Source organism: Colossoma macropomum, unplaced genomic scaffold (genome assembly GCF_904425465.1).
Source record: "Colossoma macropomum unplaced genomic scaffold, Colossoma_macropomum, whole genome shotgun sequence".
NCBI classification, from domain to species: Eukaryota; Metazoa; Chordata; class Actinopteri; order Characiformes; family Serrasalmidae; genus Colossoma; species Colossoma macropomum.
Window position 1 is genome coordinate 9216693 of NW_023494796.1, and position 13722 is coordinate 9230414.

The following is a 13722-nucleotide window of genomic DNA, read 5'->3' on the forward strand; positions in this document are numbered from 1 at the left end:
ATGTAATTACATGGTTCATTCATGCAAACTCATCGCCTTTTTTCTGAATCTGCTGTTTTGAATGATGGGTGTGCCGTTTCACCTAAATCATGTAGATTTGATGAGTTTTAGTTTTGAGAAGTGGGGAGGGTGGAGGTCTACTGCCAGCAGAGAATTCTGAGAGAGATTCCCCCCAACACAGTCCAGCAGCAGTTCACAGTCATCATTCAGCAGACCCACAGATACAGTATTAAACCTTAATTGGCCAGTGAGATGGAGATAACGTTACTGGAAAGTGAAAAGGGAGCTAAGATTTGTGAGTGGTGCAGTTGGTTTTATTCATTTGTATTTCTTTCTTCAGTAGTTTTCAAAATGTGGCCGAAAAAGGTTAAGATGTGTAAATGATCTTTGTTTGCAACTAAGGTAATCAGCTACCAACTGATTGAGACTGACGTAGAATATGTTGTTTTCTGTGAACCACGCACATTATGCATCCAGTAGACCACACACAATGAGGAAAGTTCTTAAAATGATTTATAATTTATAATGTGAAGTTTCAAACGAGTCTGCCAAATTTTGTACACATTTACCTTTTGACTTTCGTGTGGTGAGTAACAGATTAAAAAAAAAAATAAGTAAAAATATCTGGAACACTGTTCAGTATTTTGATATCACTTGCACAGTTTAACTGAATAATTCCCAGTAACTACTCCTGTATTTTAGCCTCAGAGTGTCATGTTAAATGTTAGACTGTATACATAATGATAACTTTTCCTCAAATTCAAATCATTATAAAAAATCTCTCCTTCTACATACAGACACATGTCGTTGCTGTGGGAACAAAACCTTGTGTCTCTATTTTTGTTTTCCAGTTTTTTACATAATTTGAAAGGACTCCCTGCCCTTTACGTTGTGTGTAAGTTTCATGATGAATAGACCAAAAGAAACAGCCCAAAATTACTTGGAAAAAAGTCTGGTTCCATTGTTTTTCCCTTCTTCGGTAAAGTTATCATTTTAGAGATACAAGGTTTTTTCTGATAACAGCGATGTGTGCTTTCGATTGGAAGTTTGAAATCTACAGTTCTGACTGGATGTCCCTGCTTGAGATCTGAGTATGATTGTATGTTGGTCTGTCAGGTTCTCTAGAAGCTGATGCTGAGGAGAGGTTGGTGGAGTTTCTTTTGGGTCCAGAGCGCTATAATAAACTGATTAGACCGGCGGTCAACAAGAGCCAGCAGGTCACCATCGGCATCAAAGTGTCTCTCGCTCAGCTTATCAGTGTGGTGAGTGCTGTACACACACACACACACAAACACTGCACTTAAACAGATTTTAAACTACAGTGGAGTGCTTCATTTGCTCTCCTAATCCTGTTTTGCTATTGTCACCCTCTTGCAGAATGAAAGGGAGCAAATCATGACAACTAACGTGTGGCTCACTCAGGTGGGATATTCACCTGCAGCTCACTAACTCAGCACCTCAGCACGTTACTGCACACACACACACACTAACACCATGCTGAGTGTAAATTCAAGTTTAGTTCAGTTTCATGAAAAAATCCTATTACACACACTGCAGCAATTGAGTTTCTGAAATTAGGACAGTATATGGTCAACCCCAGGGGTTCTCATACTGAAGATTTCATGCTGCTATTTTTATTTTAATATCTACTGTTATTAGCAAAGCCCTGCAAAATGTTATGCTAGCTCTGTGTAGGCTTAGGACCATGCACTTTGCTCATTGCCATACACTGTTTTGTAGCTTAGCTGAGTCTCAATCTAGTCTTGAGTATTTAGTGACTTTTAGTTTAGTCTCATAATTAGCTGCAGTATTGTACAAATAAACCCTGTCAAAAACCCGTCACACTCAACACGGCATCCAATAATTAGCCTTTCATTACAGAAAAACCTTCAGTTTCAGTTCAGAAGAACAGAACTGAAGCATTACCTGCAGTTCATGAGGTGTTTAAGGCCTGAGACACACCAGGCTGACTGTCTACCATCAGACACCACCAGGTCGTTGGTGAGCATTGGTGGCAGACCATCGCCCGTAGTCAGTGTGTATGGCACCGTGGGCTTTAGACAGTACTCCTCAGCACTTTTTTTGCAGACTGAGCATGTTGGATTCAGCAGGGGTTGGCTGTGAAACAGGGTAAATGAGGAAAGAAATGAATGCAAGAAAGAGAGCAACGCAAGAAAACAGCACTCTCAAACAGACACACACACAGAATAGCCACATTTTTCAATGCCAGTGAAAGTAGCAAAGTTTTAGCACTAGGAATGGGCATTTTAACTATTTTTGATATCCGAATGTCCAAATATTTAAAAATAATGTGATTGTCATATTCCCAACAAGAAAAAACACAGACGCACAAAAGCTCAGACTTTTTTACTTCTTCTCGTTTAATTAAGAACATGCAGTCATTCACTGTTAAATGTTCAAACATTCACTGTTAAGTAGTCTTTTTACCCACTTAGCACTGCAAAAAGTGATTTACATTCACTTTAACACAACTAGGTTTAGCTTAAACACATTTGTAGCCTATGATGTGTTCAAACAATACATTCTTTACTTTGTATGCAGATACATTCTTTACTTTGTACTACAGATACTACCTTTACGCTACAGTTTTCCTCTGCTATAGAGAGTTGCTCCCTTTTGCACAGGCGCGTTACAGCTGTAGTCTTCATGCATGTTCGAGTGCAAATTTTCACTAAGACAAAACGAGACGAGAGGCAACAGTGATCTGACGGAAGATGATAGTTGGCGCTAGTTCTTAAACGTCAGCTTGGTGTGTCCCGGGCCTTACAGGAAGAGGCAAAACAGTTAGAAACGGTTAGTTAGTCTGTCGTTTGTAACACAATAGCTAAAACTTCAGCTAGATACACTGGCAATTTAAGCTATAAAAGCTAGCGCACTTGCTTGCATACTTGCTGCATGACTGTATGCTGGCCAACTGTTCAAGTTGTTTTGCCTCTTTCCTTTTAACACTATTTACTTCATATAGTGCTTGTTTTGTCCATCAGACTGAAGGTTTTTCTGTAATGAAAGGTGTTATTTCACCACACAAAAAGCTGGAAAGGAGAGGTTTCATTCATTAACTGCATTATGGTTGGTGGTCCTAATTTAATCAGTTTTGCTCATGTTTTGTCAGGCTGAAATTTTAAATTTTACTTGTTTAATTTAAGTCTTAAGTCTTGAATCTGAGTAAGTCAAGAGTCAGTCAACTTGTGTTGCTGACTCGAATCCCCATCTCAGATATGTACACAAATGAAAATAAGCCTATTAGCAATAGACATGCATTTTAATACACATATCCAGTGAAAAAAATAAAGCAATACAGCTTCGAGGACCACATGAACCGCAAAGACCACAGTGTGATGGAATACACAAAAACATAGTTTATTGCAGAGTTGATTATTAATAATAGTCACGTTTAGGGCTGCAACAAACATCTGATCATTTTCAATAAATTTGATCATTTAAATATCCATAAATAGAAATGTAATTTGAATATGTGACCGATTTACCACTTTTATGAGCCCTAGCACTTTCGTAAATGTGCATATGTTACATTGAACATTCAGTAAAGTTCAAATTAAAAAGGAGACAGAAATATAATAAACATGGCTGATCAGACCTGCCTGAGGACTGTGTGAATGTGGCCTCATATTCTGATTAGTGTGCGATTGACATCCCTTCGTCCAACACTCGCAGCCTGCTACATCACTAAAGCAGAACTACACACAACGAAATTTAGATATTTGCTGCATTTTTATCATCTTTGTATATTTTTCCAACTGTCATTACCGTTCTATATCTCTATATCTATATATAGGTCATTTTTCTATCTGCCTTTCTAGGGTTCTTCACTATATATTTGTATCTTTTTTATCTGTTGTGTGTATGTGTTGTTTGTTGAGTCAATAAAACATTAAAATTAGGTAGTCATTACAATTATAGCCTACTTGATGTCTTGATCATTCTGTCCTGGAAGCATTTCATCTAGAAGCACATCTCAGTCTCCCTTCTATAAGAAATTTTATCCTTGGGATTCCAAATGAATCTGAGCTCTGTATAAAATTAGAAAATTAAAAAATGTATAAAATTAGGGGACATCAGTGGAGGAGAAAATGAATCTAGCTACATAAATAACATTACAATCAGGCTAAACAAGAAGAAACGGTGGTAAAAGCAGCCACTTAAACAGCTGTTAGAGTTAACAGGCCAGTTAATGCAGCTGCTTACAGAAACGTTAGCATATAGAAACTTAAGTTTGTGTCATGGCTCAGGAAACTAACAAAATAAATAAAACTACAACCTTAAATCAGTTGGGTGATGGGTCTCCTTTCCAACTGTCCAATAAAGCATCTTCTGATTTATTTTCTTGTCAGTTGATCCGGTGAAATAAATCATTTGATGTCATTTGATGTTGTCATGTGATGCATTATCTGCATTTTGGTTGGCTGTTATATGAAACTTGTTTGAAGTTGCCATGCTTGCAGCTCCTGCAGCTGAGTTTCAAATGAGTAGTGGGACGCTTTACATTATGCAACTCAAGTGCAATTTAGTTTCATGTAGGTTTTAAGCAACTAAAGTTGCATGAAAGTTTCACAGTGTAAAGCCAGGCTAGGTTTTCTCTGAGCAGCTATGCTTGTTTGATCATTTTGTGTGTTCATGTCCCTCATCTAGTGTGTTCTTCTTCTGTCCCGCGCAGGAATGGAACGATTACAGACTAGTGTGGGACCCAGATGAATATGATGGCATCAAAAAAATCCGAATCCCCTCCCACCACATCTGGCTACCTGATATAGTCCTCTACAACAAGTACGCCACAGCTGCTGTTACAAAAGTCCTCCTCCACACTCTGCATTAGCCAGTCGCTGTCCATTTCATATACACTTCGCTTACTGTTAATCACAATGCAGTGACTGTAACTTGCTAGGCCAGATGAATATTTGTAGTCTACAATATGTTAGACATTTGATAGGTTTACTGGTTAGTTGGTTGACTCACTGATTTACAAAGTGATGTCTTATCAGAGAAGACTGTATTTTTGTAAAGGACCTATATCAGAAGTCTGTCCAAAAAATCCCTCTGAGTAAAAAATGCCCCAAGTAGAACATTGTATATCAGTCTGTTATTTGCTGTTTATTAACGCCTTAAGCCTCCTAATCTTTGGGGGATTTGAGGCTTGACACGCAGTGGATTTTTTCTTTTTTTTGTGCAGGAAACACAATACTCCAAGCAGGCTGTCAGTGTTCCAAAAGACTGACTAATTATGCCATGGAGTTGCCAAAAGCGAGAGAGCAGCCGCCTCACCATGTTGCTGTTCTGTCAGGTCGTTTGGGCATTTTTAGAACAATCCCAAACGCAAAACCCTATGACAAACGATATCACTCATGTGTTTCACGCTGTACGATCTAGGTCACCGGCGCCTTGTAGAGTGTGGCTGGGCTTTTGTTTGAAAGAAGGTAGATTTTATGCTACAAGCATTTGGAGAGGATGATGTTGTGAGTCAGCTGTTCACTTAGTTCATGAAACAAGAATCCAAAAAACAAGGGGAGTGGAATGACACGCAATATATGATACGCAAATGGATCTGGTAACAAGTGATTATATCATGTGATGATGTTTTAATTAGCTTAAGATGTGTTTTGCTATGCTTTCATGGGCTGGGTAATCCCTGGCTAAAATAAACGTTCTGTTTCTATGCTAATTTTAATTGAAACACTGTATATGATAGTCTACTGAGGGAAGGAAATTGAGGGTGGATTAGCAATTGGTTAATTAATGCATATTAATCAGACACAGTGTGAGATAGTGGTTTTACCACACACACAGGTCAGAGGTAGAGATGAGCATTCCTTGATATGAATAGCTGCACAGCAGGGATTGTCACGATTTGATCCGAAAGACTGATATAGAATATATTAAGCCCAATCCTTTCCCCATTGCACTCTATTTATGCCACTGCCGTAAACGTAATATAGACATTACACCATCTGCAAAAGTGAGATACGCTTTTATGGGACTGTTTTAAAGTGGAAAGTGAAAATAACTCAACAATCATTGTTTCAACTGTGGCTGCACTGGCTGTCATTTGTCAAAACACAGTTAAACTAGTTGCACATAAAATGTGAGTGCACAGCTATTACACGCTTAGTGGTAAGAGTAACAATGCCTCTAACACAGAGGAAAGGAGGCTATTATGTCTATTAGAGCACCCTGGAATACGAAAGTAGCATATTCAATACAATATAAATTGGTCATATTAGAAAAGCAGTTCAAAAAAACAGATCAATTCAAAGTGTTACAGTATACATACACTAAAAATTATGTGATTTAACTGTAGCGTTTTAAAGTAATGGGCAGCCTAGCACATACAGTACTGTACAAAAGTCTGAGCCTTTCATTTGTTTAATTTCCAGTCAAAACGGCCTTTAAGCACAAATTATTCATTTTTCAAGAGATATTTCTGAGGAGATTAGATGTAAGACAATCCACCTGCATAAAGAAGAAAAATAACTGTAAAAAACACGAGTATCCAAAACTGGAGTTCAAAAAATTATTAAGAGTTACAGAGAAATTGGGACTCCACCTGCAAGTTGGGAACAACCACCTGAAAATCCAGGTAGACCACCAAAACCATCCCTATCACCAGCACTTAAAGCTTTCAACTTTGAGAGAGAGGAGAAAATTAAGCTTCAAATCTGAAAAAATCCTCAGGTGTTTCCGTTCTTTCTTCCACTTTGAAAAAACAATTTGCGCACTAAAACTAGAGAGAGCCCAGACCTCACTGAATGTTTGGGATTATTTGGATTGTGACGAGCAGAAAATACAGCCAACTTCTAAGACTGAACTTTGCGAGTAAAAATAGTGATGTAGATTCTTGTGAAAAACTGAAAGCAAGCCACTGAAATTGAAGCTGTTATGAAGGCATTTTGACTGGAAATTCTCTGTATTACATAAATAGGCCTGATTTCATTAACATTAATGTACTTGCAGTGTGCACTGTGTGGATGTATTGTCTACGAAAAGTATTGTATAAGGATTCAGTATTGCCAGATATTCAGAATCAGAGAACTTAAATTGGGACTGAGGGCAAAAAAAAATTGATTGGAACGTCTCTACAGCACAGTTAAATATTTCTCTGCTCTCTGTCTCTCAGTGCGGATGGTGTGTACGAGGTGTCCTTCTACAGCAATGCCATTGTGTCCAACTCAGGCGACATCTTCTGGCTACCTCCGGCCATCTACAGGAGCGCTTGTGCCATCGAGGTGCGAAACTTCCCCTTCGACCAGCAGAACTGCACGCTCAAATTCCGCTCGTGGACGTATGACCGCACTGAACTGGACCTAGTTCTGACCTCAGACTTCGCCAGCCGTGACGACTACACACCTAGCGGAGAATGGGACATTGTCTCACTGCCAGGCCGCAAGAACGAAGACCCCAATGACCACACATACATGGATGTGACATATGACTTCGTCATCAAGCGCAAACCTCTCTTCTACACCATCAACCTCATCATCCCCTGCGTACTTATCACCTCGCTGGCCATTCTGGTCTTCTACCTGCCGTCGGACTGCGGCGAGAAGATGACTCTTTGCATTTCCGTTCTCCTGGCGCTCACTGTGTTCCTTTTGCTAATTTCCAAGATCGTACCTCCCACTTCGCTAGCTGTCCCACTAATTGGGAAGTATCTGATGTTCACAATGGTACTGGTCACCTTCTCCATCGTCACAAGTGTCTGTGTTCTTAATGTACACCACCGTTCTCCATCCACTCATCGCATGCCCGAGTGGGTCAAGCGTGTTTTCCTGTGTCGCCTACCCATCTTTCTGCTTATGCGGCGGCCTGGCAGCTCCAACGTGCGGGAAAGGTTCAGGCGGAAGCACCAGCGCATGTCTTTCTCCAGTGGCCCGCCCGATGACTCTTTCGTCCTTGGCAATGACCCCGGCAGGGCCTGGAGGCTGGGTGAGCTGCCAGAAGGGTCAGAGTTCAGACAGAGGGTCAGGCTCAGACGAGACCCGGAAGTAGACGAGGCCATAGAGGGCGTGCGGTTCATTGCTGAACACATGAAGATCGAGGACGACGATGAAGGGGTGAGGAGGATCACTATGGAAATTACATTTCTATTGCACAGTCTAGAAAAGTAGCAGGACAGTTTTTGGTAATGTAACTACAGAGGCTTCAAAACACCACTAGACTAGGGATGGGCATTTTTCACATATTTACTGTTCAGATATTCCAGCATTCAACAGTGCAAGCAAAATGCTTGCTTTTCCTCCACATTTGTTAAAAAAATTAAGCAGAATTTTGATTTAGGATCACCAGTGTGAGAACAAATTTTGTGGCCTGCTACTTCAAAAGCAGGTTGTGTTTGATAGTTTGCCAAAGTAGGTGGTTCTTGGCCACACCATGTGGCATAAAACATCAGATTTACTGCCAATAGATGCACAGTTTATTTATTTTTTATAGTATAGAAAATGTCATCAAGTATTCAGTAATGAAAAGGCACTGAAATGAGTCAGAATAATCTTCATTTTGAAGATTTGTATACAGGTATTTATGTACACCCATCCTTGCTATGGAAACGTTCTAATATACTGTCACTAAAACTAGCTGGCCAGTGTTTGGTAATGTAAGCACAGAGGCTTCCAAACACCAGTAATGCCTCAAGACAGCACACACCAATAGCACAGCAAAATCTGGGCTTACTTGCCAGGTTCTGTGTTTGTAAACTGTCATCTAAGCCTGGGGCAGCTATGTTGCCGCTTTGGAAGTTGTTTGTTTGAAGCTTGAAATGGTTCGTGATGGCCACATTAACAATGCAGAGATATTTTTTGTTGTTTTTTGGTGTGTTAATTCTTTAGTATTTTATTTATGGATATTTGTACGAGTCAGTGAGTGGTCTTTATTTTGCTCTTTTTATGGGGACAAACCACAATACAGAGTACGGTGTAAAATTCAGAGACTGCCCTTTATTTATTTGCTTTTCTGATCAAAATGACTTTAACAACCATAATTTCTGAAGATATTTCTGAGGAGATTAAATGTAAGATAATCCACTTGCATAGTGAGGGAGAAAGTTAAAGGAAAATAAGTAGAAAACAGGAGTTTCTAAAACCGGAGTTCAAGATACAAAGTATTGAGTAAAAGATGCAAAGAAAATGGAACACCTAAAAACCGTGCAAGACCTGGTAGACCACCAAATGATGTCCTCATCAGATAAACAGCACTTAAATCTTTCATCTTTGAGAGAGAGGAGAAAGTGAAGCTTCATTCTTACTTCTTTTACATCCGAAAAAGTTAACAGGTTTCCATCCTTCCACTGTGAGAAGACAAATCACATGGTCATGGCTATGGGTCTGAAAGAATGTGCTGCTGCAATTTGCAAATGTCACTGGTTGAACAAAAGCTCCTATTTTTGAAATGGTAACTTTTCAGTAGAAGGAAAAAACTATCTTTAAATGAAAATCAATGGAACTGGATGCTTTTTTTAAGTAATTGTGGGTCATTTCTGTTGGACTATTCATCATGAAATGTTCACAAAATTTAAAGTGTTTTTACATTATGTCATAAAATGATAAACAACAAAAATGGAGAGAGAAGGTTTTGTTCCCAAAACATTGAACTGAACACCCCAGAGTCCAGACCTCAACATCACTTAATGTGTTTAGGATTACTAAGCAGAAAATGCAGCCAACTTCTATGACTGAACTTTGGCCCTGTGGAAAAGTGTGGACATATTAAATACTGAAACAAAAAGATATTATTTTTAGTTGTTGAGGCATCTGTGTCATTGTCTATTAAATATGTTTCTCTGCTTTTTTCCTGATGATAAAAAATTAATAACTTGGGCTTAATTGTCATTTTGGAAATTAAATAAATGAAAGGGTGGTCTCTGACTTTTGCACGGTACTTTTTCACAAAACATTGAATGTCTGAAATGGTACCTTCACAGGAAGAAAATACCTCTTCACTTTAATGTCATGAGGTTTTATTCCAAGTAATTTTGAACCATTTATATTAGTTCAGTCATTATAAATGTTCACATAATGTAAAGGATGTAAATGTAAATGGTGTAAAATAATAAGAAAATGTAGTTGTGAGGTTTGGAAATGACAATGACTACTACATGTAAAAAAAGTGTATGATTTTTGTATTTGTAGATCATCGAGGACTGGAAGTATGTAGCAATGGTGATTGACCGCTTGTTCCTGTGGGTTTTTATCCTGGTATGTGTGATCGGAACTCTCGGCCTCTTTGTTCAGCCGCTGTTTCAGAGCTACAACACCCCCGTAGCGAAGGACGAGTGAGTCATATTCCTCTCTTTTCTCTCTTTTATGCTTTTCGACAGTTATGGTTAGAAATACTGCTGCCACTGTAAGCTTTTTCCTAGAATTCACACATACACAAACCAAAATTCACCTTCAAATAATAAACCTTTCTTTCTCTGTCTCCCACTCTCTTCCTTCCTATGCTCTGCTTTTTTCTTTTTCTTCTACTTTAGCTTTGGCGATTTCTAAACATGTGCTGGTTAAACTCAAGAAGATATTTGAACACATCTGAACCACAGCAATAAGACCAAGTATATGAAGTCAAAGACTGAGATTCACCCTACACACATGGGGACTGGGGGCCAAACTCAAAAACTGTGCATTTTAAAATATGCAAAATACATTTTGTTGTGTTTTAGATGACCAGCTGTACGACTGTTTTATTTTCTTTGCTGTCATATTTGGAATAAGGTATATATTATAAGTGGAGAGACCACAATTATGTAAAGTCCCAAGGAACCTAAATCCATGATTACTATCTAGTTAAGTTAATCTTCTGCACACACAAAATACAGTAAATGTGCAAAAGTCAGACACCACCTTTATTTAATTTAATTTACAGTTGAAACAGGCATTGAGTACAAGTTATTCATTTATCAGTGTCAGTAAAAAGAAGGAAACATATGTTTAACAGAAAATTACAAAAAAAAACTCCAATACTAAGTATAATGTCAGGTCTATCAGTATTTAATTTGTTCACTTTTGTCCACTCTTAAAACCAACCAATTACAGCTGTGTCCTCCCAACAAAACCTGTTCCCAAAAATATCACTGACATTATGTTCCCCTTCATAGAGACACTAAATGAAAAAAAAAACAGACAATAAAGATAAAAATTTGAAGTAGAGCACTGAAACTGGACTCTGAGATTATGGACTGTAATCTTAATTTATAATTCACTTTACTTAGATTGTGGGAAGCAGAAAATGCAACCATTTTTCTAAGACTGAACTGTGGAGTTGTGAGAAATATCCCCACAGATTTCGCTGAAAAAACGTGGACACATTAAATAACAACAAAAAAAAAGTTGTCTTTCTTTTTCTCTCTCTGCTCCCTGCCCTTTGTTTTCCTTCATTTCTGTTCTCTGTCTGATAAATGTGTTTTATTTATCAGAAGCGTTCACAAGCGTTCATTAGTGAGGGAAGCTAATAGTTAGCGGTTCGTCATGGGCGTGAACAGAGTAGGATGCACCTATAAACTAAAAAATGGCTCTATATAATCATAGTAACATATTCACTGTCGTTACTAGCCTTTCACTTCTGGTCCGCCATATATGATCTTTAACCTCTGGTTAAGAGGTTGAGATGTTCTTAATGCACATTTCTTTGGGCTGCAACCATGACAACAGAGCTCTGACTGGTCAGCCTGTGTCCGTTTTCAAAACTTGATGTGCATTTTTTCTGTCCTGTGAAAATCAGTTGGGTGTGAATAGATAGTTATTATCCACATGGTTCATCCAAATAAGTGGATTCTGTACCGGCACAAGCCAATACTCTCCAAAAAAAAAAAGATACAAAACTGTCAGTGGAGTGGTACCCTTCTTGTCACCGGGGTGGGTCTTCAGTACCTTTAGTTAGGGAACATAACTGTACCTAAATCCATTGCAATTATATTTGCTAAGTTCTATTGACTCCACACATCCCGTCTCATCTCCAGGCTTTTTTTATTGTTCTGTTTTAAAACATCAGGTTCTGAAAAGGTACAAATGCATACCTTTGCACACAGTTGGACCTTAAAACCATTGTTGTACCTTTGAGGGTACATTTACCTTGTTGGTACCTTGAAGAGCTAAAACATACCTGCACAGTACCTTTATTTCTAAGAGTGTACTTCAAACTTTAAAGGTTTGATATTGATAATATTTTACACTTTATGTTCTCTGGGACTTTAATTGTGGATTTGGCCATTATTTAAATATAGATACTTCTATCAAGTTTTAACTAATGTACCATTTAGAATGATCAAAAATTCTGATAAAAACAGTTCATTAACCAACGTTCAACGGATGCAGTTACTTTATACCATTTAACTCCCAGTTCTTCATCTGCCCACTGATGATTCATAGTTTAATGTTAATGGTGAACCATGGCAGGTGCCCCGTCTCAAACCACACAACTGTATTCTTTTTAAAATCGAATATCATTATTTTTGTGCTTTCTGTTCAGTATATGCACACTTTATAAGGTCAACTTGCACTTATGCATTTTCGGTGTGTTTTTAAAGGACTTTTTGCATGTCTAAATAAACACCGGGGATGTTATTAGAGCTTCCTTGCCAAGGCTGATCTTTTGTATAATTCTTTTTCCCCCATGTTTTGCTAAGCTTCACAAATGCAAAAAACATTTTTATGTGGCTCAGAACATTTTAGCTTTGCAGCGACAACATTGTTTGAGTTTGCTGATATGCAGATATCTGTAAATATTTATTTTCTGTGAACTATCACTTTTTAATTGCCTTAAAGGAGACAAGGTTGCCATGGAATAATTAAAGGTTATATTTCATCACGAAGGAGAAAGTCTTAATTATATATGTTTGAAATATTCTTCAATAAAGAGATTTTCTTTCATTTGCTATTGGTGTATGTTTATTTATGTTTTTAAAAACAACTGTTTACTCCCTCAGTTTATTCTCTATGTATTTTCTGGCAGAGATCTATTTTATTAATAGTAATAGTTTATTTTTCTCTGTTTTCTGGCACCGTCTCAGGCTTCTGTTCTCTCTGTACCTTACAGAGATGCTACATAGCTGTACAATACTACACAGCAGAGAGAGTGAGAGAAAGAGAGGGAGTACGAGAGGGTGAGTAAGGTGAAAGAGAGAGAGAGAGAGAGAGAAGTTAAATAAACAAGGTAAATAGAGAGTGAGAGAGGTCTGTGGGGACCAGAGGAGGACAAACACTTCAGATCCATTTTGGGGAACCTAAAAAAAAAAAGATGTATGTGAGTAACGACCATCTGTTAGTCTAGCCTCCGGTGTAAAAATAGATTTTTAGAAAAGATCATGCTTGCAGAAATAATGAACAAAACATGACATTTCCTGTAAGTGTTTGAACTGAATTCTGAATAACTTGTTATTCATTTAACGTCAAAACCTTCACGTTTTTAAAATGTGTTATTTAAGAAAATATGCTTTAAAGGAATACAGTTTTTTTCTAAATATTAATTTTAGTTACTAGAAATGACAGTTAGGTATGATTGGAGATACAGTTTGAAGGCATAAGTAATACTTGTTAGATAACATGAAGTAAATATAGAATTGTATCCCGATGTTGCTGCGGTTGGTTGGCAATTCATTTTGGGGTTGGTTGCCACAAACAAATATTATTAAAGCAATAAGCCACAAGACGCTGTGGGTTACTGCGATTGCAGTAACACACTGCCTTGAGTGGCTTATTGCTT

The 13722-nt window shown here is 38.0% G+C and overlaps 1 protein-coding gene across 1 annotated transcript; it reads left to right on the top strand.

The window, feature by feature from the left end:
- The first annotated feature begins 1115 nt into the window (after positions 1 to 1115).
- chrnb5a (cholinergic receptor, nicotinic, beta 5a) lies at positions 1116 to 10858 on the top strand. Its single transcript, XM_036583771.1, has 6 exons — positions 1116 to 1262; positions 1378 to 1422; positions 4697 to 4806; positions 7151 to 8087; positions 10158 to 10300; positions 10499 to 10858. Exons 2-6 carry the CDS (start codon positions 1396 to 1398, stop codon positions 10512 to 10514), a joined length of 1233 nt encoding a protein of 410 aa, XP_036439664.1. The 5' UTR covers positions 1116 to 1262; positions 1378 to 1395; the 3' UTR covers positions 10515 to 10858.
- Positions 10859 to 13722: the final 2864 nt, after the last annotated feature.